The 27,673-nt window shown below is 24.4% G+C and overlaps 1 protein-coding gene across 1 annotated transcript; it reads left to right on the forward strand.

Moving 5' to 3' along the window:
* Window positions 1-118: 118 nt before the first annotated feature.
* Window positions 119-27,227, forward strand: LOC129611680 (E1A-binding protein p400-like). Its single transcript, XM_055524943.1, has 4 exons — window positions 119-193; window positions 669-863; window positions 24,319-25,884; window positions 26,591-27,227. The coding sequence occupies exons 2-4, from the start codon at window positions 846-848 to the stop codon at window positions 26,780-26,782; spliced, it is 1,776 nt and encodes a 591-aa protein (XP_055380918.1). The 5' UTR covers window positions 119-193; window positions 669-845; the 3' UTR covers window positions 26,783-27,227.
* Window positions 27,228-27,673: the final 446 nt, after the last annotated feature.

Consider the following 27,673-nt stretch of genomic DNA (forward strand, 5'->3'; position numbering starts at 1 on the left):
GTAAGTATGTTTGTATGTTTGGACATTTTATTATATGTATGTAAAGAAATATTGTACAAGTTTATGTATAAAAATTTACTTTTGCTTTTAATAAGCTGAAAATGTTATAAATTCAACTGCAGGTAGGTCATGAGAGTTATTTTGCAAAAGAACATTCAATTGTTAGTTGAACAGTTAATAGGGAAATTTACAGGTAAAGGAAAACAGAAAGAAAAACTAAAAAATTATAATAAATTGGTAAAAATAACAAAGATGACGATATAATAAGGATTGGATTAATTTTTGGAAAAATATAAAATACCCACTCGTTTATCGTCTTTCATATTTTTAAATTCAAAAATAATATTGGATTATTTCAATAAAATTACAGAAAATTTTTTAATATTTTATTTTAGAAAAAATTATTCAGAATTATTTTCGTTAATTTTTTATTGAATTAACTAGGAAATAATTTTTGGAAAAAAGTGTTATATAAAATACAGCAGTAAATCAAACAAAAAAAATTGTTATACATAATTAAAAAAATATAACTGTGAAAGTAATTTTATGTATCTATATGTACAGAGTGTTTAAAAAATATTTGATAAATTAAAAAAAAAATAAAATCATTTTATAAAAATTTTAAATAAAAAAAAAATTTTTAATTCTTCTTTATATTTTCTTTATAGTTAAAGTGTGGAATTTAATTAGATTATTAAATTTTTGTATAATAATTAAAATTTAATAAAAATTAAGAGCAAAATCTTCAAAATATAATTTACCATTCAAATTTTTTTTGGATAAAAAATTTCAAATAAAATAATATTGGATTATATTAATAAATAACAAAAACAAAAATTAAAGCAATGGATAAAAAAATTAAGGTAAGCAATAAAACTCTTTAATTTCGTATAACAGTTTTGTATTAATTTAGTTTAACAGTTTATATAACAGTTTAGTATAACAGTTTAATTTAGTATAACAGTTTTTAGTACTTAAATTTGAGTAATTTTAGTCGGTAATTTAATATGAAAAGTGCACATGATTTTGAATAATTATTAATTATTTATATGAGAAATCATTGTAATTATTTTATTTAATAGCATAATTAATATTGGTAAACAAAATTTCAATGAGCCAAGGTTGCTGCGCAATTTTGTTCAGTCTATATAGAATAAAGTACTCGTTTTTTTCATATTATTTTATTATAATAATTTTTTATTATTAAAATTTAATTAAAATATTATTGGTATTTAAAGATTATTTTTTTATTTTGTGTTTTTTTTTCATATTGTATTTTCGTGAGAAAATTTAAGCCTTCAATTAAATCTTTTATTTTATGCAATATGCACGAATATTTCGGGTTTTTTTTTGTTTTTTTTTTATGGATTGATGGTAATTGAATGTAATTTGGTCAATTTTTTAATTTAAAAAAAGCAGTTAAAGAGTTTATTAAAGAGGGAAAGTAAACCGTCTTCACAATTAATTAAACAGATGAACTGTAATACTCTTAAATATTTGATCGTATTTTATTTATTGGAACATTTTATCAATTTCGAACTTATTTCATAGACTAGTTTTATTCAAATAGTGAAAATTCTAGTTAGTTAGTTGTAATTGATTGCACTTACCAATATTAATTGCTAAATATTTTGGTCATTAAAATCTTTACGCATATTAAATATTTGAATAGTTCAGTTGCCTTTATATAAGAGTGATAGTTTGGGTTTAAGTCTCTCAATCGGTTTTATAACTCAGCCATTTTCTAAGTAGCATGATTAGCTAAGTATATAGAATTAAAAAAAAATTAGTTTAAAATTTAAAAAAAAATTGGCTATATTTACTTTTAATTTATTTTAAATTATAGTTGGGTCCAACCAATGATTTGTATAGAGTATAGATAATATTAAATTTTTATAAAATAAGTAGGAATTTCAAATATTTTTTTGAATATAGAGGTTTTATTCATTAATATTTAAAGTAGACTGTAAGCTGATAATTTTGTCTTATATGCTTTAATTTTTTCTGTCGACACCCAAGTATACGGACAACTTCTTCATGTGGAACCAACAAAACTCTATTATTTTAGTTTTTTTTGTGCAATTTTTTTCAAAATATTTGCATATTTTCCGCTATATGAGAGTATCTTCATTGCATACATTCAAAATCAAAAAAAAATATTAGTTAAATTTTTGGTGTATTATTTTTCAAGGTAGTTAAAATCAATAATAGTGGTAAAAATAACTTATTCGATAGTTATCCACACCTTTTTCATTTAATTTTGTTGTTGTTTTTAATAAAATAGAGTGGAATCACCTGCTATAATTTAGAATTCTGAAGATTAACTTATAGGTTAAAGTTAAAGCTCCAATACCAATATACTTATAGCTATAATGTAATAATAAGTAGTTTGTTTTTAAACCAAATAGAAAAACAAATCAGTTGTTTCTTTTTGGTAAAAAAGTTTTTTCAATTTATTGCAAATGTTTTTTTTGTTTCTAACATTTACAAAACATACAAGAAAATTCTAAATGAATTTGATTTGTTAGGGAATTGCGATATGTGAATGTGCACAGAATTCAAGTTATTCTTGATTTTAATTATTCTTTATGTTTTTTTAGGGTATTACAAAACAAAAAGCTTCTAACTACATTTTAAAATGAAATTAATGTCAAGGATTTTAAAAGTTTTAAATATTTTATTTTTTTTCTCTTTTAAGTAAATTAATTGAAAAAAATCATTATTTGTAAAATTATACCATAAATGCTTTGAATTTTGTGTTAGAAAATTTGATTTTCTAAAATATTTTCGAAAAATATTTGAAATACCTTGTACCTACATCAATTTCGGCTTTACGTAATAATTTACAACTCGTTCGCAAGTGTGTCTGCAAGTAGCGGTTTGAATGCAAGAAAGACAAATTTTTTTTAATTATAACAGTTCCTAAAATGTATTGCAATTGATCCTCCATCAATTTAGATGACAATTTTTTTATATTTGGTCTCTTAATTTTTTCACTTCGAAATTTCACTTATTGCCCGCCCGTAAAACAAAATTTAATTTTGAAGACAATTGCACATGCTTTAATGCTTTCAAATTATAATTTTGAACTTTTGGATCTACTCATTATTATTATTTAGTAAAATTTCAATGAAACCATGACATTTTCATATTAACTTAATTGAATTTAATTAATTTTAATTAATTATTTGTGAAAAATTATGAAAAATTTTTTTAACTAGAAAACAATTTAAAAACGAGAGAATTGTGGGTTGCATTAAAAAATGCAATTAAAATTGATGAATTTTATCAACGCGAACTAAAATTTCAAAACCATTAAAGCATATACGATTCTTATATTTTAATATAAAATTTTAATTAATTACTATAGTAACGTGACTTAAAGAAACAAAACAATAACTAGGGTAAAATAATTAGTCATTAAAAATTATATAAAGTGTGAATGGCATTCCAAATGCATTTTTAAAGTTTTTTAACATTTTAACCATTTGAGTTCAAGTTTACTTTTACTTATATTGAATAATAATATAATAATAGATTCAGTATCACATATATGGAGGAAAAATGTAATATGAATATAAAGTGTGTATGACAAGTATTGCCAGTTTTTCCACTTTTTCTTTTATTATTTAATAAATACAAAAATTATTTACAATTTTAGAGATTATTTGAACTCAAGATTAAAATCTTTTTTATCTGTTTAATTTGTAAAAGACAAATGGTAAAAATAGGCAGATTAAGATAACGGTAATATTTTTGAGTGAGTGACGCGTAATGTTGCAATGTAAAATGTTATTAATTTATAAGCTAAGAGCGACTTATATTAAAATTTTTTTAATAATTTTTGTTCGAAATAAGGAAAACGTCATGTTCAGGCCGAAGATTCTTTGTTAAATTGGTAATAATGGAGTCTAATAAAAAATCGGGATTTGCATTATAAAATCTATCAACCAAAATAACACCTTAAATCGACATTTATTTTGCCCAATAAATGGCCTATCAATATTTTTATTCCAACCTAAGCTTACCTTATTTCCCCTGCATTTCTTTAAATATGGTTATCTGATCGAATTACTGGCTGATCTATTCGCTTTCAATACTAATTCCAGTAAAATGTGAATTTCATGAAATATCGAATTTAATTTTCAATTCTTGACCTGATCCAATTTCTATATTAAAATTATTCAGACCACTCTGTTTTTCTCTCAATCCTTTTAATAGCCGAATATTAATCTCATAAAATTTTATGATTTTCAAATGCAAATTTTTGAATATTTGGTCACTCTATTAAATCATTTGTTTATTTTTTATGTAATAAAATAATTTTATTTTCTACATATATATATTTATGTATGTGCATGTGTTGCATACATATGTATATCTGTATAAGTATGTTACATATATTTAATATGTCTTATAATAATATTATGAATTTTATAACCCCAGTATTAAATTTCAAATTAAAATAAAAAATATTTAGCAGAGTTATACTTGTTTAGCATATACACTTAATATAAATATTATTGTATAATTATAACTGTTTTCCATAATAACTATTATAGTATAACTGCTCTATAACTACTATATTTGGTAGTTAGTAAGATACGTGCATAATTATTACAAAAGAAAATTTTTTGATTTAAAATTTTCATTTTCATCGTTTTTCTTTCAGAAAATTTTTTTGTTGTTATTTTAGATTCGGATCATATATTACATTATACTTGTACATACATACATGTATGTATGAGTAATGGTTTTGATGCTTTCAACTACTGTGTTTATTATAAGTATATAACGTAATTAACTACCATAATATTATTTGCTTATTATTTTGATTTTTTTTTCTTTAAGAGAAGCATAAAATGTCGACGATATGCGAGTGTGAATTTCTATTTAAGATTGTAAGCTTAATATGTTAATGTACAAGTATACAACTCTTTCAGGGTTGCCTATTTTTGGAAATTATAAAAGAAAAGTGTTTACACAATAAAAAGTAGTTTTCAAAAAATATGGGAAATAAATTAAATTTGATTTTACGGCACAAGTTTGTCTAAAATTTTTAATATTTTCGAATCAGTTCTTAAAATTTTAGTGAACCATATTTTTAATTCAGAAGAAACCCCGACTTTAAAATTCGCGATAAATGATGGATAATAAAAATATTTACTGCATTTTAGAGTGTGGTACCTTATGTTTAAAATTATTTTAGCATTTGAGACAGAAATTTGAAATAATTTCTATTATCAAATTGTACCGCGTACAATTTTAACCTTTTAAGTGCTTATGTATACTATAGTGGACTGTATTTTGAGTTAAATCAATTTGAAAACCATTTGCATATTTTTGCAAATTTCCTTCAGACGTGGATTTTTTGCTAGTATCTCACTTCTGTTTTGCAGATTAGTCTTGGAAGTATTCCTAAAAGGATTTTGTTTTTGTTTTTTACAACATTTTATCAAATATTTTATTGCTTATTACATAAGAATGGGAAACTACAGTGGTTGGTTATTTTGATTCTATTTTTTTTTAAATTTAAAAATTTTCTTTTACGACTTGTAAATCATCACATTGTTCAACCCAGTATTTAATTGAATATGACTGTTAATATTCAGGACGAAAAATTAGAGAGTTTTGTAATTTAAGCTTATTTAATGGCCTATGCTATCTTAGAATTCATGAAATATGAAAACGAATGGTAACCCTACTACATGATAAGTATTTCAAAACATGAAAATCGAGATTTTCATATTATTATTAAAATTATTTCGAAAACAATTCTCAATAAATTGTAAAATACACCCGAAATGTACAAATTGTGGTTAACAACTCTTTTAAATATTTTGTCTCTTTTTCACATCATCGTTTATAGTGTTATGTAGTCTTTTGTGTATGGTAATGTGCTACATTTTTAAATATTATTGCAATTATTTTTTATGAGATTGAAAATGAAAAAAAAAATAAACATAAAAACAAAACTTATAGTCGTGCGTATTACGCATAAATCATACCGAATAATCATGTAATATGCACGTATTCGGTATTGAAATATGCTAGAAAATAAATGTGCACATATGTGTACAAACATTAAGTCATAAAAGTTATGTAGTGTTATGTGCAGTTAAAAAAGCAACTGCTATAATTGTATTATACATTGCATAAAATTTGATGAATTCGTGCGATAATCACGGTAATAATATTGTCACTCTTATATTTTTAAAAAAATTTTTTTTTTTTAATATTACTTTTACATAACGTTGAAATATTTTGTATTTTGGTAGTTATTGGAGCACAATATAATGGGATTTTTGACTTTTCGTATGTTTTTCTTGTTTTTGTTTTTTTGGAAAGACGGAAATTATTATGAATAAAATCTTTAATAATTTCAGCACGTGATCATATTGGGTTGAAATCAATAATATGAAAAAAAAATTGTAACAATAATCAAATAAATTATTCGACTCGAGGGCTTTATGATAAAGAGGATCAAAGGTTTAAATATTTTAAATAAAATTTCATAATACAATTAAGTGGGGCAATTGAAAATTTTTCAAGAAAAGGAAAGTCTTTTTTTATACTTTTGAACCTTATATTAATAAATGTTTTCACACCACAGGATTAAATATTAATCAGAAACAATTTTAAGATTTAAAGAACTGTTTGATGCATAAATTAACTTTTGAATATTAAAGTCCAAAAGTACTTTTACATTATAACAACAAAAATATTAAAATATTGCTTTGAGTGGTTATAAACCGGCTGTATTCGACCATTTACTTAGGAAATAAATAAATTATTAAAATGTTATTGAAATATTGCATTACGACTAAAATAGACGTACTATTCACTATTAATAAATTAATTTTAAGGCTAATATTAAAATTTAAGAAACTTCCTACATGTTCTCAATATTTTTTCATATTATTTTGTTTGAAAACTGAGTGATTTTTCTACAAGCATATGAGGAAAAATTTTATTATAACATCATAAATTTATTTTTTGGTTACAATAACCCACTAAATAGCCTACTGCGCTCCTTTATCTATAAATCAATATATTCAACATCAAATTCATTGTTTCCATTATGGTAATTTATTATTTTTTTTATTTCCTAAAGAATGACTCATAATTTCGAATATATGACCCACTTGGAGGTAACAATGAAATAGGACTTATAACAAAAGACTTAGGAGGAAAACTTGTTTTTCCTTTCCTCTAGAATTTTTATTGCTTCTGCATCAACAATATTTTTTTTAATGTTGTACTTAAAGAACGGTTTTACGCCCATAAACTAACCAACTATATTTGCGATTTAAACTTTATTTTTGTTATAAATGTATGACAGTAACCATAACTTTAATTTTTTTTTGTTGTCACACTCTTGTTATTTCAATGTGCCTTATATCGAAGTAAATAGCAAATTTATAATAATAATCGTAATAATAAGACGGGATTGCGTTGCGTGGGTTCAAATCTTTTGTTAATAATTTAAATAAAGGTACAAATATAATTTTTTTTCCTTAATTGTTATTAAATCTTATGAATGGTATTAAAAAAAATTCAATAATTAATTTCATTTTCTGTGTTTCTCCATACACACAGTTTCCATGTTTTTATTCTGACATTTTTGAAGTTGGAATTTTATAATTTTTTACAATAATTATAATTATAAGTTCCATTATATTGAGTAACCACATAATAATTATAGTGTAAATTGGGAAATGCTACAGAAGCATAAAAAAAAATTGGAGCAAGAAAAAAATACAATGAAAAAGGAATAAAAATTCCACTTAAGTTTTGAATATTTTCAAAGGTTTCTTTTTGTTTTTTGTATAATATTTTAAGTATCACTTTTCAGTCTCAATGTCGCCGGTTTTTCAAAGCAATTTTTTTTATTTTTACTATGATTTTGTGTTTGCTTTTTATGAGGTTTTTCCGTCAATACTTCAATTTTAACAAAAAAAAAATTTTTTTTTTGTATAACAGATTGGTTTTTGTAAATTAATATAAGAAAATAATTTTTAATTAAAATTATTAAGAAACTAAGAAATATAAAAAATATTTAATGAACTATGAAGTTGATTTTTATAATGAACCTTTAATTGATTGAACTAGATATTTACATAGAAATAATTTGTATATTAACAAATAAATTGTAATTTTAATTAATTATGGTAATTATATCGTAAAAATATTGATTATTCTTTGAGAATTATTGATATAAAATATTAAGGTTCTTTACGAAAATCTCAAATTATTTCAAATATTTCCGAAACAAGTTTTTAATAAATTTTATTTAATAATTAATGGCAATATTGTAATTCAATATTATTAATAAATTAAATAACTAGGATTTCATTGATGTAAATTGCATAAGAAAAATATAATTAAGTGGTTGACTAATAAACCACTCAATCAACTTGGTTTTAAAAACTGAGAAAGAGATCAGTTTTAAATAAAGTTAATTGTTCTACTTCTAACACAAGCTATTTTTAATAACTAATATTCACAAACCTATTCATAAACAATGTGGCAATATATTAATTATATAAGCGGCATGGTAATTATTATTACTACAATAAAAATTTATTCTATATTTTATAGACTTAAAGGAACTAATATTGAATATTTATTAATAAAAATTATAAAAAAAATTATAATTAAGGCGTGTTTATTATTATTACTAATTCTCTATAAATTTTATTGAAAATTTATTTTTAAAAAACTAATTTTAACTTCCTCAGTAACACTATAAAATAAAACTGATATACAAATTATATATAAGAATAAAAAAACAAGATTAACAATATTGTTATAATTGAAATAAAAATAATAATAATATTAATATACGGATTATAATACTAGTTCATGAAAATCAGATAATTTCATTAACACCATATTATAAGAAAAATAAATTTAAACCCATATACATCCATACACACTTGTATAATTAATAAATTTCTTGTTGAAAAACTTACTTTATATATTGCAAGAGCAACAATTAAAACCCACACAATTCATAAATTCTCATTTAAGATTTTTCAATTACTAATATACAAGCCATTATGCATGTTATTAAGTGAATACACATACATATATATAAACAATAAGTGATATACAAAGGTACTTTTAGTGTATTAATTCTGAACAAGAATATGAAAATAAAACGCATAAAGCACTTACATATGTGATTATTAAAACAAGTTTTTTAAGCTAAGAAGTGGTTTTTTTTTTGCATGTTGAGTACCTACATATATATGAAAAAGCAAAAACTGCATATCAGTCATTTTAATTCTATGAGCAATCCATGTATTTGATAATTGTGTAAAGTATTCTTTGAGTACTATGAGACATAAAAACTTAAGAGTGTCTATATTTTTAAAAAATTATCATTTTTGTACGTCAGTAACGAAACAAACGACGACTAATCACGTTATTTGTAAGAAATTTCAGTAGGCAAAATTTATTATTATGAGTTTTGTCTACATACAATATGGTTTCTTCCTTATTATACTTGGGCATAACAGGACTTCTAATTAGGGGTCATGTTTTAATTTAATAAGTCACATTAAAATTAATAATACGGGTGACTACCCTGAACGATAAATGCTATTATCAGATCATGATCATGAACCCCTACAAATATGGTAAAATTATTCCGAATTTGTATTTGAATTCCGAATTTGATTAATGAGATCTAAAATAATTTTAACCTTTTTAAGTAGCCTTAAGTTAAATTTTAATTAAAATTTTATGGCATTTGCTTAAATAAATATCAAATGTTCGATAAAAATAAGTTACTATATAGTAATTTTTAAGCTATAAACGAAATTCTAGAAAAAATTTTTTTTACCATACTTGATTAAATAACAAATTTGTATAACAATTTCATAATAAATCTCAAATACATAGTTTTATTTAAATACTAAGTTTGAATTTCAATACAATTTTGTAGCTATTTGAAAATAAGGTGCCTCCCGATTACATTTAAATGCACAAATATTTTATTATGGTTCATTCGCAAATTTGAAATAGAAAAATTTGGATTTTTAAAATCGCCTTGAGGAATGAACCACATTCCGAATTAAGATAAAAAATCTTTGTTTTGAATTTATTTAAATAAAAAAAATATTCTTATATTTTTTAAAATTTTAACTTTTTATTTTTTTTTTCACTTTGAATACTAGATTTTATGTAATACCTTAATATTATTGTGAATTGTATACGTTTTTATAATATTACAATAAATACATAGTGCACACAATGACTGCTATAAACATGCATTTATTATTAGATTTAAATTTAATATACATACAGACACACACACACACAAATATAGACTCTTCTTACGTGCCATTATTGTGTATAAGAATAAAATATTCTTTTTATGTAGTTTTGGTTCAAATCAACTTTAAAATTAAAAAGAAAAATGAAAACGAAAAAGATTTTTGCACGGTTATTGCATAATTTCTCATAAGCTTTGGTTTTTTTTTGTTATGATTTTTTTCTTACTGTCTGTATAATAAAGAAATAACAATATTATCATGTACACGATGCATTACATATATAATTATTATTGTTTCTAATTGTAAAAAATGACTTTATATATTTAATGAATAAAATTCTGTATTCAATACTCTACAAATATTATACATCTCAATATTGCCAGATCTACAACAGTAACTATATAACATCTTATATAACATTACATTGTAGATTTTATATTTTTTCAAATAGCATTACAGTACACTATACGTACAGTATGTTATGTATCTCTCGAGAGAAAAACAATATTAGGTACTTACTCTCTGTTGTTTGTAGAGCAAAATTTTGAATTGAATTTAAAACCGCGCACACTGAATAGGTATTCAATTACAAAGAGGGAACGAGTACAAAAAATATGAGATGCGATGTTAGAGTAATGAGGTTTTTATTCTTTCACCCAAATTGTATGAGATTAAGAGGTTTTTTTCAATAAAATGATAAAAAAGTCAAGTGGTTTTAAATTGAATCTAAGTGATAGGTGTATAGAATATGTGAACTAAAATAAAAAACTTAAAAATAAAATGCATAATTATTAAATTTTTCGGGAATAAATTTCAATTTTTTTCTAAAATGACCTTCCCACAGTACACTGTCTTAATTGAATAGTGAAACGAAAGGAAAAAAAATTCGGTTTAAAAGAAAGTGAAAAGTGTTTTTTACTTCTTGAATAAATTTATAATTAAAATTTTTTTTTATTAAGAAGCTACTACAGTTGAATTTTAAAAGAAACATTGAATAATTGTGAGGTATTGTACAGAGACTATGCCTCTGTAATAATAAAGTGATTAAAGTCATAACTTATTGCAAATTACAAGAAAAAAAAATTTTTATTTTTATAGGCAATTTACGCTCATAATATAGTTTTCATATATGGTACAGGGAGGAGGAGGAGGAGGGGGTATGTTTGCTTACTACATAACAAAGTGTTTTGTTTGACTTTGTTTTCTGGTTTTTAAATTGTGAATTTTGATTACTTTATGTTTGTTTTTCTAGTTTTCTTTTAGAAACGGAACTAAAAAATTTTTAAAAAGTCAATTAAAATGAATGGCGTAATTTATGATTTTTTTCTCCATTTTCCTTTCTTCTTTTCGAGTTTTCTTATTTTTTGTTTGTCTCATGACATTGATTACAGGAATACATTACAGATAAATTTGTTATGTTAGTTCATTTCTCGTTTTAATCAAATTTTTAATTTTTGCAATAATTTAGATACTTTTTTTTTTTTTGGTTAAACTATTAATTAAGTTTTAATGAATTAAATATCATAAGAAATTACTCGAATTGGCAAAAATGCAGATGTCCGCGTTTCGCAGAGGAAAAATGCTCCAGAAAATGACAAAGTTTCAGGATTTAGCTGTATTTTAGCATGTAATAAATTTTTTTTAAATTAATAAGATATTACTACCTGGGAAATAACACCACGAACCTGGATTTGAACACGGATTATAAATATTTTGGTGGATTTATTGTAAAAAATATTCTGTTAGCAAGCCTTAACTTGAAATTTTCTAAAATTTTCAATAAAAATTATTTCGATTTAAGGATAGCCGCAAGTTATTAGAGAAAGATGTGACTGTATTTGTGTGTTTTTTTTTAATTCCAACATTCTAAATTGAAATTTATAATCGGGTTTTCAGGGTTTATAGGGTAGTCCGGAGCTTAATTTTTATTCTTAAATTTTGTGTGGCTTTTGAACCACCAGCAACTGTGTAAATAGGGCAAGTATTTTGTTAAAAAGAGGACAAACAAAGATTGAAGTTCTGTAAAAAAGAATTATAAATTTAATTTACTAATTTTGCTTTTTGGAGTTTATGCCGATTGCTGAGGAAATTTATAAATTTTCTTAGATTAATATCAAAAATCTTTTGATTATAAAGAATATTTCAAAAATATTTTATTTTACAAAAAAAAATAAATTTTAGTAACGCAAACTTTTGTTAAAGATTTTAAATATTTTAGATATGGTGTCTAACAAAAAACAAATAATAATAAATAATTTATGTAAGATGCAAATTTTATTCATAAAAAATTGACGTGTTGTTTGATTTAGTTAAACATGAATTTAAATTTAATTGTAGCTAAAAACATGTCATGGACATTTTAACTGAACATTTTATGCTACATACAAATTAACATGAAAATTATTTCAAATTTGTTACAATATAAATTTTATTAAGATATACGATGTTTATTAACAAAGACCTATAAGAATTTTAATTTTGTATTTCTATTCGATTTGATGTTTTAAAGATTTCAAAGCTATAAAATGAAAAAATTTAAGTTCTATACATTGTTTATGAATTTTAGGAATTTCAATAAAATGTGAACAAATAATGTAAAAGACAAATATGAATTTGAATTTAGATGAATGAATTTAATAATTAATGGATATTCTCAAGAAAGTGAGTGACTATCGTAAACACTTATAATATAGAAAAATACATCTCTTCTTATTGAAAGAAAAATACAAATGAGAAATCAGAAGAATACAGAATGCAATGCAGAAGGAAGTTTTAACAGTTAGGACAGTATTTTTTTAAATTTTGAAATATTTCTTGCCTTATTTATGAGGAGTTCTACATAAAAACTGAAATAACTACTCACAGTCCTTCAGAAGTGTGATAAGTAAAGTAAAATTTCATTTATGTTTAAATAATTAAATTCTTATCGGAGAGAAGCAAACCTAAAGTTATTTCAAGGCATAAAAAGTGACACTTTGGAGGGTATTCAAAGGGGTAATTCATTAAAAATTGTTGAGATCTCATGAGCACTTGTGATAACTGCCATACAACTCTACAAGTTGTAATCTCATTGTAATTTTACTTCAAAAATTATTGAAGCTACAATATAGAAATTTCCTGAAAACAAATGTATTATTAGGGTGTTATATGTGTGATAAAAATATTTCAAATTTCTTGACTGCTTCTGGTACTTGCCATACAATTTTAATAGTAGTTTGGCCATATATAAGAAAATATTCAAATCACAGTAATGAAATTTTGCATAAATTAATATAGGTAATACTATAAATTAAATAGGTAATACTATAGTCAGCTATAGCATATTTGCTCGAACATAGGATAACCAAATTCGTACGGTCAACTCTATTTTGTTTCGCTTGTTTAGAAATATTTGAAATTTCTACATTGTTTACGAAAAGTTCGAAGTAATGAATCGAATGAACCAGATTAAGAATTTCAAGAAAATTTTTAAAATTTTTCTGCAATTATGTTATTACCGGGTTCTATTAATTTAATGTAAAATATTATTTAATTACTACATTATAAAATCTTAAAATATGTTAATAAATCAATTGTACAAACATAATTATGTTGAAAATTATTGTATGATTACAATTTGTTATTTGACATTAATTCCATTAGTATAATTAAAATGATTTACTTTCACATTCTTTTGTAGGTATACAAGTTTATCTCATGAATAAAGTTAAGCAAAGATTAAAGATTGAAAAAAAAATATATTTTTAATTATTTTACATATTGTTATAATTTATGTGCACATTTTATTGAACGAAGGTTGAATTCTTAATTATAACAACAAATTACATTTATTACCTATAAATTTTTCAAATTGTTTCATTACAAATTTCAAACTCAATAAAAACTATAAATTTGAATTAAGAATTTTTTTTTGTTAAATTTTTAATTGTTATACAGCCAGCATTTTCATAATATAATATACCGATTATTCATATACAAATAAAATGACAATGAGCTATTAAAAAAAATTTGTTTTGCAAATTTTCTAATATAAAATAGGCAAAAATTGTAGTTTAACAATAAAGTTCTAATCATAATATTTATGATTTTCATTATAACAGATGGTTATCCAATTGAACACAATATACAAGAATTCCCATAACAAAATTGCAATTAAACTTATTAAAAACCTTAAAATGTATCAAACGCTTCAATAAATAACCTTTAAAATTTTTGGTATTATTTTTGTATACCAATTGTATGCCCCATAAAAATTAATTACAAACAAACAAGTTTTAATTTTTTTTTTTTTTTGGTTCAAATTCTCAATAATAAAAAATTTTTAGTCGAGAGTTCAAAAACACGCGTCTTATTGTGATCAAATGAAATTCTTAAACACTTAAATGTTTACGCTGTATGTTTGTATGTTTATTTAATACCTGGAAGGAATAATTTATTTTTTTGTTTGATTTTCTGTTACTTTGTATACAACATACAACATAGTTATTTTTATTACTTTTGGCAAGTAATTCTTTAAATGCGAATATTTTGTTGTAAATAAAATAGTTTAAAAATTTCTTACGTCATTTTGTTCCGGCCATTTCCTCAATTATCTCGAATAAGAAAAACAAAAACAGATTAAAGGTCAAAATCTGTACCAAGGCCAAGGTATGGTCATTAAATTTCTGTTTTCGATTTTTGTTTTCTGTTTCTATTTCTTTCGATTGATTGCGCGTCGTATACAAGACGATGGACGCTTTCTCACGTGAGATTTATGGTTAATTTTTAAAAATAAAATTTTTCGGTACTTTTTGTTTTTTTATATAATGTAATTAAAAATGGTTACTATCTTTTTTGAAAATTATTTTATCTTTAAAATAAATTTTCTTATAATGACCTTGCTTTAAAGCCTGTGTATACCCAGATGTCTAAATTATTATAAAAGTTTAATTGTTGTTTATTTTAGATTTTATAAAAGATTGGCTATAAAATATTTTTTAAGCTTTGAATTTATAAAATATTATTTGTTATACTTTATTTTTGGTTTCTTATTAAATTTTCAAGATCTTTAATTATTTGAATTGGTGTATGTATGTATAGATATATTTAAAAAAAATAATTTTTAATGTGACGCGTTCTTTATAAGATTCTGCATTACTTGTATGAAGTATTTGTTTTAACAACTACTGATAGGTACTTGAAACTTATACAATTTATTGTTGAATTTTGTAATTTATAGGTATATTGCATAAGTAGAATACCGCCTTCAAATTTTCATTAAATACATACTTAGAAACGGAACTGAATTAAAGTAATTCAAATTGGAGAACCACGGGCCCTTTCTTTGCCCTGGTAGAAAAATGATATGCTTATTCATTTTAAAAATTTGAATTTTCTTGAGAATTGTTAAGTGGCACGACACATTTTTGAACATCCTATTTGATCGATTAATCAAGAATAGAACGGAATATTATGAAATTATTTTTAAAAATTTAAAATCTTCTAAATCTCACCTGGGGCCTAACATTTTCATATAAAATATTTTAAATATTTTTATATAAATTTGAAAAATCTCGAAATATCGCACTTCTTTTTCATACATTCTACACGCTTTAATAAAAAGCAAATATTTGAAAAAAAATTTAAAATTATGCATTCAATTCCGAACGTTTTCAACCTATACCTGAATGCATTTTATATACATACGTGCAATAATTACAAAAAAAAAGAAGAAAATCAGGAATTATTTTTCAAATTTTTTCAATTCGAAACTTTTCTACACATATAGTAGCTACTTTCATTTGAATATGAATGTGGTGGTTCAAGAATTTGTAATTGAATTGAAAGTGAAATTATAAAATTTGTTATTGAATTGAAGATAAAATAAAAAAGAAAAAGGAAGAAAAACCATAATAATAATTTCACCTTCATTATAAGTTTAACGAGCTCAACAATAGGTTTTGTATACAAATTGCTACTGGTATTTTACAATGTGGTAAAACACTTTATGAATTTATAAATAATTAATTATAATTTAAATGAATACACAAAAGTAAATTGTAAAAATTAAAAATATTTTTATTTTGAACTTGATACAAATTATTATTTAACGCTATTAAACAAAAATTATTTTATAGTATGGTTAATTATTAAGGTGAATTTAAAATTTTTTGAAATGCGTGAAAGGTTAATTTTATGGTTAATGTGGAATAAGATTGCACGACTATAGAAATTTTACTATTACTATTTACTACTAATTTTACTTCTGAAGTAATTTTTGATATACAAATCGTATCGTTTGCAAGTTTGGAATTTAAACAAATTTCATTGTTTTCTGATTTGCTTAATTAGCAATTAAAGTGAATAACGAAACGATTACTATATTTAATTTGTTATTGTTTATAGTTGCACATTGAATACTAGTAGACTCACAAATTCCATGAAAATATGTACCTCAAAAATTTACTTAATATCTATTCAATTTTTTCAATAATATTTGAAAAAAAAAATTAGATTTTTTCTGATTAAAATTATTGCCAAATACGAGTATACCGAGATTTCTAAAAAACAATGTATAACTAGTTTTGATACTGCATCTAATTTCAGAATCTATCGAAAGGAAAATTTAACGTACTCTTTCTTAGTAAGTGATTTTCGAATTTATTACACGAAAATATTTTAGTTTTGATGCTTGTTTCAAATGATTAAAATTATTTTGAGTGGATTCCTAAGAAAAATCTGATTTTACCATGAAACAGTGTAGGTTTGCATGTTACGAATAGATGTGTAATATTTCAAATAAAAACTGTATGGAATTATTGCTTCAAGATTTCTAAGTCATATTTTCTAAGAAACTTCCTAAATTGATTGGTACTTCTTGGAAATTTGTTTGGTACAGAAAATTTTAAACTTGTTGAATTGTAGTACGGATATTAGAGTGATCCATTTTAAAATATAAGTTCTATGACATACTTAATGTCAAAATATAATCCCTACAATTACAACAATAACGTAACAAATAATATTATAACTGAATCATCAGCAAGAAAAAATTCATAATAAAGTTGGGTCAAACCAATGGTTTGTATTGTAGCACTTTTCCCTTCAGCAAGTGAAAATTCTGCTTTTAAATAAAGTCTATGTATACCTATCACACATTCTAAAAATTATTTTCATTCATATACAAAACTCTTTCTAGGATTGCATATATTTAGGATGATACATACATGCAGTCTTTGAAATAAAGCAAAAATTAATATAAAGAGGGGTTAACATAATGCTCGATTTTAAGGTTTAATTATGTGAGTTAAGAAAAATAATTATATTTTTTAATGTCATGGAATTTGTCGTTAGCTTTTTGTGTTTATAGAAATTTGAAAAAGCTTGTGGTTTCGGAAATATAAGGTGTCAAAAATTCAAATTTTACAAATTTCAAGAGGCAATAACTTGAGAGGGGAAGGAGATAGAAAAAAATTTTCTTCTAACGAAATGAACTATTTATTAATGTCTAAAAGCCCATAAAATTTCAAGCTTCTACATGCTGGGGTCTAGAAAATAAACGACATCAAAAATTTGTAAAAAACGGACTTTAGATAACGGTATATTTGAGCGGCCATTTTGTTTTTCTAAAGTTAACCTTTAGTATACCCCGCTAGGGGAAGCAAGCCACTGCCTTTCTGCGTTTGCAAAATTTGAAAAATCCTTATGGTTTCATTGCACTAAATAGTTAAAGAATGGCATTTTTAGGGTTTCGGGGGGGTATAACTTCTAAAGGGGGGGAGATAGATAAAAATTTTGTTCTACGAAAATTAGTTTCTAGTAAAAATCTATGTACGTGCAAAATTTGAGCTTTCTATCTTCAAGGGTGTAGAAGTTTTGTAAACAGACACACGGACAGACGGACGGACGGACGGACGGACGGACGGACGGACGGACGGACGGACGGTCGGACGGACGGACGGACGGACGGACGGACAGAGTGAAACTAATAAGCACTTTTTTTCAAAATTTTTTTGGAAAAGTGCTAAAAATTAGTTTTTTTCTAGAAAAAGTGTTATAGAATAGCCTATTTTATTTAATTTTAGTTTGAGAGCGTAACTGTATTAACAACAATAATTTATTCTAAGCTCGAATATTATTTAAGCACCATATTTGTCCTATCTGTAAATGTACCGCAAATATTAATAAACTAATACAATTAATGTATGCGTTATATTTCTCTGTATTAGGTGCTCATGAATATTTAAAATATTTTCTTGAATAAATCTTTCATTATTAACATTATCACCTACGTCTTGTTATTTGAATAACCCACTAATTATAATTTAATGCATACATAGTACTGTAATTGTTATTTTAATTATGTAATGAACGTAATAAAACTATATTATGTGCGAAAATCAAACACGCATTCTCATATAAGAAAGTATCCATAATAAGAGTGCATTAGACATGAAAATATTTCTATTTTGCTTTCCATTTTAATTATAATATAAATATTTTCATTATATATTATGAAATAATTGAATTGGAAACTATTTTACTTTCAATAATAAAATAATATTGCTCAAATATAATATTAAATATGGACATATAAAATTACACAATATAAAATAGTTTATGAGTTTCTGTTTTAGTTTCCGTAAAATAATGCTCACACTTGCCTTTAGAAAATATTGAGAATACGAGTATCAAATAATTGCAAAAATATTTTATTATTGATTAATAAAAATGTTACGAAATTAGTGTCTATGCATACAATATTGAATCTAATAAATAACTTCGATTCTCTAGAAATAATAATTTTACAAAATTGAATTTATAAAATTATAAAATTTTACTTCTAGTTTAATTTAAACAATGCCCATATTCAAGGTTCAAATTGAACAGCTTTTTAGTTGAAGAAAAAGAAATATATGCGAACTTCTTATTAAACAGTTTAATTAATCAACAGAATGCTTAAACTCTATATCACAATAAAGTAAATGGATCTTAAATAATAAGACAAACACTTCTTAATCAGAAGCACTAGTTTCAGTTATATCATGTGTTTTAACATTTAAAATAATTGCAAGAAAAAATTTGAAGGACTCTGACAAAAACCAAATGTGCAAAATTTTTACGTTAAGATTTTGATTCAATTTGTGCCTTTTCACATATTGTACTTTCTTTGAAGAGGGTCTTTTAACATCTTTAAACAGTTCTTTTATGATCAATTTTACCGAAAAATTATTTGGCCAAATTTTTTAAATGAATTTTTTGTCATATTATTTTAAACATCGTCTATAGAAGCGTGAAATAACCCAAATTTTGTTGACATATGCACGGGCATAAATTTTGTTGTTAGAACACGGACAAATCGAATATTATATAATAATTTTAAATAAAGATTTTATGGCGAGAGGCAATGATCAGTCTTGCCTTGTTGTCCCAGTAACAGATGCTGTGCAACAAAAAATACTGATTTTTCAAACTGATTCTTGCAAAACATTTAAGATTCTATTTATAATTCCGTTATAATATTATGTAATAAGATTTGATTTTTATTTTATTTATTTTATTTTATTATTTATTGCACGGCGATAAAAAATTATTATACAATTTTCAACTAGAGTTGAGCTTATTGCAATAATTAATAGTAAAATTAATTCATTTATTTATTTTAATTTTTTAAGATCTTTTGTATGTCAAGAACGAAAATTAAAGAAATAAGAATTTTTTTAATTATTAATTCTGTTATTTTAAAAAAAAAGTGGAATTGAAAATGACGAGATATTATTTAAAGAGTAAAATTATTGATATCGTAAAAAGTAGCAACTCAAAGGCAGTGCATTTAATTTTACATTTACTAAAAATAGTATAATGGCATTTTGAACTTTTAAAAAATATTTAGTGCAATTTCCTAAATGCAATTTCTTTTACTAAATTATTAATTGAACTTTTCAAATTGATTAAAATTTCATCTCAAAAAATCAAAAATTGTGAATGACAGACAACCAATGATTTTGTACCACACAAGAACGTACACATATCGCGATATCGTAAAATATATCAACATATAAGTGAACATGCGAATGTATTTATGAATTATATTTTGAGAACTGAAAGGTAATTTTTATACGATCATATTTAAAACAATAGCGTAAATAGTTATTAAAATTTTTTTTTTTCTAAAAAAAATTCATCCTCTCTGGGAGCGCAAAATTCATTTCGTTCTGATGATAGCGATAATTTTTTTTTTTGTGAATGGTGAATCTTGAATTTATTTTTATGATGTGATTTTTTAGCTTTTGTTTTTCTTTGTTACTTATGTTATTTATTGTTGTTATAATAGTTTAATGTACTTATAAAATCTGAAGAAAAAACCAATATAGGAAGACAATAATGAAAACATAAGTAATAATACCGCGCTGAACCTGTTGCTGATGCGAAACTTGTTTTAGTGTGATGTTTTTATTGCATGTAGTTTGGAGCTTTTTCTTCAAGTTTTTGTTTTTTTTTTTATCTTCATTTTAATAGTTATAAGTAGTATATCTCATGAAATTTATATAAAGATAACGGTACAATGTAAATGCATACATACAAATGCAAAAATGAGTTGCAATTGAAATTTAATAAAATGTAGTAAATTTTACTACCTTCAAGCATATTACAATGATTTGTAATTTAATATGTAGTCATTTGAGGTTATGATTTTTAATTAGAGAAATTAATACTTGAAATTATGAAATTTATTATAGTTATAATTACAATTTAATTTTAATTTTATTTAAAAAATGGCATATTTTCAATTCAGGTTGAAATTACGATAAAATACAGAAAAATTCGATTTCATTAAAATTAATGACATTTCCGCGGTTAAGAAGATCAGAAGTAACAAAAAAATTTTATTGTAAAATGTAGTTAAATTACTGCAAATCTGATAATTATGCAATAATAAAATTTTCTGCATTGAATGCAACAAAGCTGTGTATTCCTTTTAATTTTTCTAAATTCACTTTTTTTTTTGGAGCTTTTTCTTAAGAGTTCCCACGGTATTTGCACTTTTGTTTAAATTCTAATTTTATACCTTTAGGATGATTTTCGTTTCTCTTATTTTTCTATATTCATATACACACTATAGTTATAAATTTATCACTATACATACAGACATATATGTGTTTGTATATGTACAATGTATAAATTTCTACATTTTCGTTAATATTACTGTGGTTATTCATTATTTTATTTTATTTGTTTTGTTTTTAACAAAATGTCTTGTAACCATTATTAAAATTATTTTACCTTTTGTTTATAGTTTTCATTTTCTGTGAAAAAATAATATTGTAAAGAAAAATTCTCAAAGTTTATTTTTCAAAATGTGTTGTTGTAATAAATAATGATGATGGTTTATAATAATGTAAATAAATGCAGGGTGTTTACTGTACACATCATTAACATAATAATTATAATCTTCATATTAAATATATTGCGATAATAAGGGCGGCAAGTAAAAAAGTCTGAGAATAAAATTATATGCAAATTTTTATGTATAGAAATTGGTTTCTGAAATTTGCATGAAATGTTTACACGTTGTGTAAGCTTTTATTTTCTCACATGAAAATTATGAGTTAAAATATTGACAAATGAGAATTTATTTATTGATGCGAATGAAATAATGTAATTGTACTAAAACTGATAAAATATTTATTCTGACATTGTTGAAATGGTGCAATGTGAAGAAATAAATTCGGATCAAACTGAACCGGCACATTTTATTTGAGCAAATGAAAGCAAAATTATTGCATACTTTTAGGGTGAGAAAGGAAATTAAAATAAATAAAGTTGAGATTTTAGATAACGATCAATTTTAACGGTCATTTTGTATTTTTAAAGTTCAAATATGGTACACTGCGATTGAAGATGCTAGCCAATACTTTAGCTATACTTTTAAAATCGTATTTTTACGTGCGGATAGAGTATTTCACTCTTTAATAAATACTTTTTCCAAAAATTTTTTGAAAAACTGCTAACAATAACGTTGTCTGAATTAGGCCCTAACTGGGTCAGTTAAGCTAAACAATAACTTTTTTTTTGTATAAAAAGAGTTCTAAACAGCTGACTATTTTAGCAAATTGCTAAATTAATTTTAATTATTCAAAAATTAAATTTTAATAATTTCTGGATGTGACAAATTTTAACAGGGTCACATAGTTTATCGCCTTTAAATCTTAGCGACAGAATAATGTTTTTCCTCTAAGAAATGAACCGTTTAAAACAGTGAAAATGACTGATTTATGAAATTTCATTACTCTCACAAAAATGTCTTAACCAGTGAGGTTCAAATGTTTACAATATAAAATTTTCTCAGTGTTTTTTACAAAATTTTTGTTCGTTTTTTTCATCACACGAAACTTTTAATTGCAAATCACAATAAGATCTCCAAATTTATTTTTTGGTTTTTTTGTTTAGTCGGAAATAACCCTGTTAATAAAATTCTCAAGCTTTATTATATTGTTTCTTTTTTTTGTTTTCTTTATAATTTTGGGAAACTTCTTCATTTAATTTGTTATATTGCATTTTTTATTGTACATGCATTTTACAGTGTTGCGGTAATGCACCAGAAGCTGCAATAAACTAAGTTTTTACAATCAATATTGCTATTACATATTAAGAAATGTTCCTTATGTTTTTTGTTTTTTTTTTATTTTTTTGTTTGAAAAGTAGTCATTTTACATGTGAACATAATAATTTTATAATTGGAGGAAAAAATCTTGTGTTTGCACGTACATAAAAACATGAATTTTCTATTTATATATTTTTTGTGTTGAATTGATGAAATACTGTGAATGAAAAAAGTTTTTTTTGATAACTTGACATTTATAAAACAGTCGAGTTATAATCACTTGTTAATGGTTGCTTTAATTATTTAGGATTTTGAATTTCAAGAAAAGAAGGAGAAAAGTAACACCTGTTTGCGGCATGTTTATTTTATGCTTAAATGTTTGAAGTGACTGAGTAACCGGGCGAAAAGTTGGTCTCGGTGTTATACTTACAGATGGATTGTTTAAACGAAAAATGTTAAATGTTTATTTTATGCTTTTAAATGGGTTTGAGCCTACTTATATCAAATTCCTCATATTCACGTAAAATATTTTTCTATTAAAATTAACGCAGTGATCAGTATCAGTAACCCAGAAAAGAGAGATTTTAAGTGATTGAAGTTCTTATCCAATTTAATTGATTACGCTTACAAAATTAGTTACTTTTATGGAATGCAAAGAAGATTCGAAGAATCAGGAAAATAATTTTACTTATAGATGCTTCTCTCTTCAGTTTATCTGCATTTGGGTAAAAATGAAATACTCTCACTTATATCTCTTATAATTATGGAACAATCAACAAAAGAAAATAGTGATGAAGAAAATTCAATAGAAAAACGATACAAATATTCCATTACAGGAAACTTTTCTATAAATAACTTCGTTTTGTGCCAGAAAACTTTTTCTACATACGATAAATTAGAAATTTCTTTCTTTTGATTTTGTTATATTGATCAGTTGAAAATAAAATATAATATTACACTGCAGATATCAGTAGTCGTCTAAAATTTCCGTCATAAGAAAAATAATTTATATCGTAGAGTTCAAATTACTGAAGTTGAACTGTTTGCTTGTATTTAGATTCACTTTGTAAGTAGAAGCGTATATCAAATGATTGGAAATTTTCTAATATATTTGTATAGTTTTTGATGGAGTTGATCGTTAAGTAAAAACAAAATGAAAACAAAACGAAACTTCTTCCTTACATTTTAATTCCGTGATTAAATTTAAAATACCTTTATTTATTGTATGTAGCAACGTAATTTTATGGTATGATCAATATTTGTTTATGCGATATTAACATAGCCAACCCGCTCATTAATTATACATAATAATTTTTAAAATATAAAAATTTTAGTCATGTGTAAATATGAAATTACAGATAATTAATGAATTAAAGTATAAATAGTATGTAAAATGAATCGTACAACATTGCAATTTTAATATCTTTATATTTTTGTCTCTTGATTTTTCAGATTTTTCCGGTTTGTTTATGTTTACTATTATTACAAACGAGTATAATTGAAGCACGACGAATACGTACCCGTCCAAGACCAGTAGAACCAGTAGAAGAAATTGAAAGTGGTGAAATTGAATCGGAATCAGTTGAAGATAATCGTGCTCAGTCTGCTATACAATATTATCAAGCTGAATCTAGAGAAAATATACGCAATCAACCGTTAGCAGCAGATGATGATTATAATGGATATTATGGTCAACCAGCACCAGCTGCACCAATAGCTCCAATAAGAGCATCACCACGTGTTGATTATAGACCTCCTGCTCCAACACGTGCTCCAATACCACAAGCAAGAACGAAAGATGCATCACAAAACGCAAAGGCAGCACCAGTGCAAACAATCCGTAATTATAGTAAAGTGAATGATGATGGTTCATTTACATTTGGTTATGAAGCTGCTGATGGTTCATTTAAAGAAGAGACTCGTGGTACTGATTGTGTTGTACGTGGTAAATATGGATACATTGATCCGGATGGCAACAAACGTGAATTTACTTATGTTTCTGGAAATCCTTGTGATCCAAATAATCCAGATGCACAAGAAAGTGATGAAGAACGTAGCCAGTCATCAGAAGAGGATTCACGAGAGCCAGAAAATTTACCACAAAATTATCCAAGACGTCCTCCTGTACCTAGACCCGTCCAACACACAACTCCACATGCACCAACAACTGTCTTCCAAAATAATTACGCACAACATTCATTAAATCGGGGTGGAAGTGAAGAAGAAGAACCAGAACCAATTCAGGTATTACAACCGCAAAGACCAAATAGACCAAGTATTCAGAATTTTAATAATTATGTGCCACAAGAAATCACCATACGTCAAAGACCGAAAATTACTGTAAGTCCTACACCAGCTCCAAATTTTCGTTTAAACAATCCATCTGTAAGTATAACACCGAGACCAACTTATCGCCCGGTTACTCAGTCACTTCAACCACAACCACCAGCAACAACTTATCGACCAACTGTTATTAAAGCAAGTGAGCAACCGGCAACCTTAACATATTCAAAATCAACACCAAGACCAATTGGTTTTTCACAATCAACACCAAATGCTATACCAAGTGTTTCCAGACGACCAGTAGATTTTAATTCTGAACTACGTAAATTTCAAGAAAAGCATAATGTACCAATTACAACTTCAACCATTCGAACAACAACACAATATCGACCAGAGTCTGTAAAACCATTACAAAATATTCCAAGTCTTCCAGCTACCTCAACTCCACTTTATGAAACTCAATTAGTATACAATCCTGCTAGCGGACAATATGATTCATCAATTTTCCAAACAATTCCACACACTGATAGTGAATTTACGATAAATCAAAAAATTCAACCATTTGTTCAACAACCACAATTAGTTAGCTTGAATCAATTACAACAAATTAATCCAATTTATAGAGCACAGCCTGCTCCATTACCACAATTTTCACAACAAATTTATGAAAAAGAAAGGGAAAATCTTCAGGTTTTAAATTCACAACAGTTATTCCAGCAACAACAAGAACTACAGGTAATAATAATATTGTATAAGTGCAAATTTCATAATATTGTGGAATCGTTTTTAAGTGCAAATTTAAAATATTTTAATAAAAACCTAAATTGGCATAATTAATTTTATTAAAACCAGGTAACATTTTTTGCATGACTTTATTATGCACGCAAAATATTTGCAATGGAAATTTTTTATTAACGCTTTTAAATGCTTCATTAGTTGTGCAAGAAAATATAGAAATTTATTAATAAAAAAAACTGGTTTAGTTAAGTTTCATGAAAGCAGTGTCGTCTTTAATTTCGTAATCATCCAAATTTATATTATTATACTAAATAACTGGTCTATATTTGAAATTCATAAAACGTAAAGTTTATATTGCCAAAATTTATTTTAATTTCGTGTCTTTAATTAATTATTCAAGTAATTTTGAAAGTAATATGCTCAATATTTAAAAATGTGTTTTAATTAACACTTTCTTATAAGGCAAAACAAAAATTTAATTGAAGTATCAGAAAGACCAATCGCTTACTGTAAGACATTTACCATAGCAAAACAAGTCTTCATTCGATTATGCAACATTATCAATAAAAATTTAAGTTTAGACACGAACCGTCTTCGTTATTCAATTAAAAGGGTCTTTTTTATAATTTAGAAATGAAATCAAATAATTTTTACCTTAAACTAAATTAATTATTTTATTTTCTTTTTATTTTTATTTAAATAGAATCAACAATTACAAAAAGATAGAGTTGAAGCTGCAAGAAAAGCTGCCCAACAACATAGATTTAAAGCTGCACCATCGCCATTGCCACCACAACCACAACCGATCCCAGAACAACAAGGCTTTTATTATTTACAACCATCAGGACAACTGGAACCATACTTAGGAGCTCATAATATCAATATTTCCTATTAAATAAAAAAAATTAATACTCTAATAATGGGTTCAACTCTCATTATCCTGCCCCACATACCATAAAATATCTTATAATTGTATTATATTATAAATTGATTATTTTTCTCTGTGTAGTTATGTAAAGTCAAAATGAAGTCAGTCTTATTTTCTTTTTTTTTTTTAGTTTTTTTGTTTTTTAATTAATATTTTTATACACTGATAGAAAAGTGTAAGTATAAAGTAAGTTCTTTTTGCAGTGTTAGTGCAAAAAGTTTATTACAATTTATTTAGGATTTTCAATTCGTTTTTAATTTTTTATTTAATTTTTCTTTTTGTAATTTTATAATTTTTAATATTTAGATTATATTTTTTTTTTAAACGAAAAAGAAATAATAAATATTTTTGTAATAATTATTTAGACTTAAATTATTTTATAAGAATTTTGTGAGTTAAATTGTTAAAAATAAAAAAAATGAATTTGTAATGAAGAAAAAGAAGAAAATTGAAATTAATTTTTGTAATATAAAATTTATACAAAAAATAGTAAGAGTGTTTCATTTAGCATGATAATAAGACGGTTAAAACCGCCAGGCAATGCCAACTCCAGAAATTTGCTGCGATTTTATCTAGTTGGCATTTTACTTTTCTGCGATTTTATGAGACGAACATTAAGTGAGGCTTAGTACATGTGTTAACCGATCATAGGTTTTAAGTTGAAACTTTTTGGTCTGATGACAAGTTTCGCAATTTATAGGAATCGGTCCAAAAACTGTCAATGAACAGTCTACTAATGTTGAGATAAATTCTATATTTAAAAAGTCTGTAAAGAAATCCCAATAAAAGTGACTTACGAGCAGAGGGATTGAGTGAAAAATATGATATATTTATATATACATAGGCTTGCTTTTTATA

This window comes from Condylostylus longicornis, unplaced genomic scaffold, assembly GCF_029603195.1.
Source record: "Condylostylus longicornis isolate FDR11 unplaced genomic scaffold, ASM2960319v2 ptg000055l, whole genome shotgun sequence".
NCBI classification, from domain to species: Eukaryota; Metazoa; Arthropoda; class Insecta; order Diptera; family Dolichopodidae; genus Condylostylus; species Condylostylus longicornis.

What these genes read in the sequence shown, in the direction of transcription:
- LOC129611680 (XM_055524943.1), top strand. An exon ending in AGCAACAACAAGAACTACAG is followed by an intron (nt 25,885 to 26,590) that starts GTAATAATAATA and finishes TTATTTAAATAG; the next exon opens with AATCAACAATTACAAAAAGA.